This window comes from Gymnoscopelus braueri (genome assembly GCF_963280865.1).
Source record: "Gymnoscopelus braueri genome assembly, chromosome: 19".
In the NCBI taxonomy this organism is placed as follows: domain Eukaryota; kingdom Metazoa; phylum Chordata; class Actinopteri; order Myctophiformes; family Myctophidae; genus Gymnoscopelus; species Gymnoscopelus braueri.
The window spans coordinates 16,489,659-16,495,863 of record NC_137621.1 but is presented as its reverse complement, the minus strand read 5'-3'; the positions used below and the strand labels follow the sequence as shown (position 1 = coordinate 16,495,863).

Below are 6,205 nucleotides of genomic sequence, written 5' to 3'. Positions count from 1 at the left end.
CATCACGCAAATCGGTACACAGTATCTCTATAGTCATTAAACGAAACGGGTCTTTCAGATTTTTCAGTGTTAAAATGCTAAAAATGGCTTCCAAAGTTTGCAGGACTGCTCCATTTTGAACAAAATGCCTCAAATTATGAACACAGCATGTAATTTCCGTGAAACTTTGCACGCACATTCCCACTATGCCGAGGAAGAAATACCACTTGAGATTTTTCTAATCAGCCTCATGGTGGCACTATAACAGCCTGATTCGTGTTTTTACCTATAACTGCACCAATCTGTGTAAAACTTTGTAAGCGTACTCCCTAGAGGTCAAGTAAAACCCTTTGCCCTGCATTTTTCATATCTGCCTTTTATAGCGCCACCAGGAGGCCGACTTATGTAAAACATATTTCTTTACATTACTCCTTCCAATTTTATCCAAAAATCACGCAAATCGGTACACATGATCTCTATAGTCATGTGATCAAGACGGATCTGTTTCATTTTTCATATTCCATCCCGATTGGCTAAAATTCACATCTAAAGTTTGCAGGAGTGGCCCGCTTTGAACAAAATGCCGCAAATCATGAACGCAGCGTCCGATTGTGGTCAAACTTTGCACGCACATTCACACTATGTTGAGGAACAATTGCTACCCTTTTAACATTTGCCTGTTATAGCGCCACCAGCAGGTCTAATTTAGAAAAACAATTTTTTTTAACAAAATGCCTCAAATCATGAATGTAGTGTCCGAATGCCGTGCAAGGCCTAAGAAGAAATGTCACCCTTTTCACATTGGCCTATTATAGCGCCAACAGGAGGCCACAATAACCTACCTGACCTGGCGGAGACCTGTGCTCCGAGGAGCACTTTTTCTATTTCCTCTATGGTATCACTATTCTGTTCACGATGATGCAATAAGCCTATAGATAAGGATGGTGGGTCATTGTAAATAACAGTTTCACATAAGAAGCAAAAAAAGAGAAGTGCATAAGCAGCACTAACCAAGCAGTTTCCTGTTCCTGTGAGGGAGGTTGTCATAGTTACTGTAGCACTGTGTTGAAATGTATGTCTGACTATGTATTAACCTACAGGGGAAACAACAGACAACAAAGACTAGGGCAAAACAAATTTGGATTTTGAATAAAGGATAATATCACTGTATGTCTGATATAGTCTATATAATGACTCAAAAAGTATTGTATAGTTGTATAGAGGTATGATTTTCATAATATTTTATTAATTCACAAAAGGGATAGGCTAATTGTCACCAACAAATAAAAATCCACAGAGTAGTACTAATAATAATAAAAATAATAATATGAAAAGTGTGTGCTGTGCGTGTGTGCGAGAAAGTGAGTGTGTTGTATTTAACTTACTTAGCATTGTAGTGTACTTTTAGGGTGGTTAAATTATATTAAGGTCTAAATGTAGGGGACACCAACCACTCGTAGACACTGATGAAGGCCGGATGGCTGAAATGTTTTGTGGCATGAATAATTAAGCAAAACAAACTGTTTTTTTCTGACCATGATATTTTCTTTCTTTACCAGAATGTATACACATCTAGGATAATGCACCAGGTTACGAGCACAGTGGTATACCTAAGAGTCATATGGTTGTCAATATGTTAGTTTTCATATATCATCAGCTTATTATGTAGCAACGTTTTGGGAACAATTCTCTTACACACCAGTGTTATGTTCGATTAGAGTTGTTGCATCTTAACAGTCTGATGAAATGTCATTTCCACCAGAGTCACACACACATGACCGGTTATTGTGGTTTTGAAGTGTCAAATAGACAGTTGGTGCAAGTTCCATTTTGCAGCACAAACTCAGACAGGTTACAGCCTATTGAGTAGCACTTTGAAGTTATTTGAAGTCATTCATTCATTCATTCATTCATTGTGTTGTGTTCTTAAGATAACACATTGAAACATAACACATTGAAACATATCCAGTAATTAATAGATGTAACTAACGATACACAGCTATCAGTCAGTGAGGAAGACCATCATTGTTACATTTCAAATCCAAGTGAAACGTTGTACGGCTTCAAAATGTGTTTGAGTGTATACAGTCTGTGAATCTTAGAGTTATTCTACAAAGTATAAGTAAAGCTTAGTGTGTGTGTGTGTGTGTGTGTGTGTGTGTGTGTGTGTGTGTGTGTGTGTGTGTGTGTGTGTGTGTGTGTGTGTGTGTGTGTGTGTGTGTGTGTGTGTGTGTTAGAGATCAGAAGAAGAGGGTGGAGTTAATGTCTGGCTGATTATCATAAAAAACAACAAAACCTCTGGTTAAAGCATGAGGAAGTCACAAATCCTCTCTGGCCAGAACTTGACAAGTCATCTGCAGCTCATTGTCATCATGAGAAATATCTACATTTATTGTTTGCTTTCTGGTGAGTGACCTCTGCCTGTTTTCCTCTGTCTCTGTTTGTGTGGTTGCCTCTGTCTCTGAGTCTATGTGATGCTCTCAATCTCTGTCTAATCCTGTGTCTGTCCTCTGTTCAAAACTTATGGAAACATATAGTCCTCACATCATGTTCTGAATTAACAATGTGTGAGTCATACTGATGAGCTGTTTCTTTGTTTATCTCTTGTACTGTAGTGTTGAGTATTGAGGAGACAACACCTCTCAGCATAACCGGACATGTTGGGGGTTCAGTGTCTTTCACATGCTCAAACTGGGGTTTCTTCTTGACCTCCAATGAGGATAAAGCAAAGTACCTCTGTAACTATCCATGCAACACAAATGAAGACATCATTGTCAAGGCTGAACCTGGAGAAACTAAAAGACGCGGAAGAATAACGTTGATAAACTCTGGCGGCAATGCATTTGTATCCATCACTAAACTCCATAAGTCAGATTCTAGAACATATGTATGTGGACTGGATGGACATTTTGCGGATGGATTAATACAAGTGCACCTTAATGTTAATGATGGTGAGTCTAACTAATGTGCTTCAATGATGAACTGTACACATAAGTTAACTACCTGTGCTCTGTATTTTATTGTTATACCTTGAAAGGACTACATTATTGAAACAAAAATGTACTTAACTTTTCTACTTTATTGGCTGGAAATGTATAAACATAAGCACATGATCAAATATATTCCTGTTGCTCTCAAACATGCTTCCAGCTCCCATTAAAACTACTAAGATGACCATTACCACGTCTATGCTTCAACATCCTGATGTTTCTACAATGACCTCCATCATATCCGCAACGACCAAGCTTCAGGAATCCTCTTCCTCCTCGTCTTTAGGAACGGGTATGCAGTCTGTTTACTTAAATCCTTTGTGCGCAGTGTGTCCTGCAATAGAATAGTCATATTGACAAATAAAGTTTGTTTAATATGGTGTTTTTCTATGTGATTCATTGTATGTTTGCGAAACACTTTGTTGCTTTGCTTTCGGAGCTGCTATACATAAATAAAGTAGGAGGTAGATATATGGGTGAATAATATGTACAGATGTGCAGCAGGGTTCAGCACCTGTTCAGCAGCCTGATGGCCTGGCTGTGGATGGATACTGTCTGTTTAAGACGGCATTTGATACTGTGGTATCACCTGATGATTGTTCTTATTCGTATTATTACTCAGTGGTGGAAAGTAACTAAGTATATTTACTTAAGTACAATTTTGAGGTATTTGAGTATTTCCAACTTTTACTTCTACTCCACTAAATCTCGGATCGAAATATCTTACTTTTACTCCACAACATTTATTTAGAGAGGTGATTTAGAGAAATAATGTTAAAGACGGGAATTCAAAATGTAATGGTACTTAAAGTACCAAAACTAAAAGTAGGCCTACTAAAATACTAACATTTATTTGACGATCTACAAGCTCACAATGCGTCGCGATGCAACGCATTGTGAGCTTGTAGATCTGCTATTTTCAAAAGATGTTTATACATTTGAAAACTTGAAATGGGACATTGTGCATAATGACTACTTTTACTTTTGGTACTTTAAGTACATTTTGATGCCAATACTTTTGTACTTTTACTCAAGTACATTTTGAATTCCAGACTTTTATATTGCAGTATTGATACTTCTACTTAGGTAAAAAAAAAAAATAGGTACTTTTTCCACCACTGTTATTACTTTTGTCATAAAGTGATTCAAAGCTTACGGAAGAGGGGTGTATGTTGATTTGTCTGTTTTATAATTTAGTAGGTCATGCTTTTTTTATGTCATGTATGTTTGCTATTTTGTCCACCAGAAAATGCTAAAGTATCTCGTTTATACGCACTTCTAGGTTTGCTTGTGGGTTTAGCTGTCATGTTCGCAGTGATGGTGGTTGGCCTGCTGATATTCTGCATAAAGAGAACCAGAAAACCACAAGGTGACACACACACACACACACACACACACACACACACACACAGTAGCCCAGAGGCCTAAAATCGTCTTCAAAATTACATTATCAGTTAGATGAACAAATGTTTTCCATATTTTCCAGTGGCCGTCCTCAGTGCCAGGAACCCCACTGAAGATGATAGAGAGGTGAGTACTATGCAGTGATGGAAAGTAGTCACATTTCTTACTTAAGTAAAAGTATCAATACTGCATTGTAGAAATACTCTGTTACAAGACGGGAATTCAAAATGTACTGGTAGCCTACTTAAAGTACCAAAAGTAAAAGTAGGCCTGCTAAAATTAAAATAAATTAAAAAAGTACTATTTAAAAAAAGTAATGTACTAAAGATAGCAGATATACAAGCTCACAACGCTGAGCTTGTAGATCGGCTATTCAAATAGCCTCTGTATAAAATAGGACCTAAGTGTTTAATTCTGGTTAAATCCCCAAATCTTTCCGTCCGTCCGAATATGTAGGGGAGGGAATCCTCCATTCTGTTGAAGATCATACTCTACTTTAGAGCTCTAGTGGGGAGTGATGACAGAATAGTGTGTCACTCACATTGCAAGTTTCATTACCAACTACCATAATGCATGTAATCAAATAATGAGCAACAACAAAACGGTGAAAAGATAAAATATCAGCAGATGTTCACAAAACTGTTGTGAGAGTTGTATTTGTCTATGACATACTCCATCTTCCTTCTATTTTCTAATCTAGAGTCATACAAATGAAGCAACACGAGGTGTAGACCAATCAACAGGGACCCCCGGTCTCACCATGTCTGTCTACGAGACCATCAACCCAACCACTGACATCTATGCTACTCTACAGTAGTCCCCTCTGAAGAAAGAGTTACCTTCAATGTAGATTAGCATCCGTTCTAAACCAAGATATACTAAAAATGTCTCACAGATTTTCAATTAACAGTAGACAAATATATTTAATCACCTTATTTACATCACATCCCTAAGCTATGCGGTCAAGGTCATTGATTGATTCAATATTTTATTGCATTTTCAGAGGTACAGCAGCACAACAGGTTAAAAACGCCAAATGGATGAGACACAAAAAAAGCCAAAGGCGTGTTTCCCCTTTCCACTATGGTATATTAAACATTCATCACTCAAACAAATTGGACAGACAATATAGCAACAAACTATTTTTTTAATATAGCAATGAACACATATTTGAATTATTTTATTTGGATCTGCACAAAAAGCGCAATACATGATAGATCCAAACATTGATCAGAAGAAGGTTACATTATACGGGCAAACCAGATACAACTGCTGCACATGCTTAACACACAGAGGAAAAAAGATAACGAATTGATGACATACTATATACAGAAATTCAACATTTTTTTTTTTTTTGCCACTCAAGGGTAAATGAAACGCCTTCTCCAGATAGACAAACTGCCCATTATAGCTGAGACAGAACAGTATTTAGCCAACTTTTTTGCATTTGTTTACATATTGTAATTATGTTATGTGTCCCCCATTCCAAAACTGGCGTTATTATTTTAACATGGAATAAAACTAAAATATTTCATAATAATGATTTTATAATAAGCCACATGCAGTTGAATTCAGTCCACCTGTGGCCCCTCCCCCTCCCTACTTCAGCAACTTCCCTCTAATCTCCTGTTCATTGTCTCCGCCAGGCCGAAAGGCATGGCCGAGACTATGTTTTGCACCCTGTCCGTCCGTGTGTCCGTCTGTAATCAGCTAATCTCCGGCACCGTTGGCTTGATTGCAGCTAAACTGTGCGCACACACACTCCCTGAATGCCAGAGCAGAACTTCCCAGTCTCATCAAAATGGGGGTCAGGGGGTCTTATGCATATCAAA

General features: G+C 37.7%; 1 protein-coding gene across 1 annotated transcript; it reads left to right on the top strand.

Annotated features, from left to right (window-relative positions):
• Positions 1 to 2,316: 2,316 nt before the first annotated feature.
• On the top strand, positions 2,317 to 5,758 carry LOC308075014 (CMRF35-like molecule 2). The gene is made up of 6 exons (XM_080414587.1): positions 2,317 to 2,385; positions 2,595 to 2,930; positions 3,130 to 3,261; positions 4,252 to 4,338; positions 4,456 to 4,499; positions 5,074 to 5,758. Exons 1-6 carry the CDS (start codon positions 2,352 to 2,354, stop codon positions 5,188 to 5,190), a joined length of 750 nt encoding a protein of 249 aa, XP_080270713.1. The 5' UTR covers positions 2,317 to 2,351; the 3' UTR covers positions 5,191 to 5,758.
• The last annotated feature ends 447 nt before the right edge of the window (positions 5,759 to 6,205 follow it).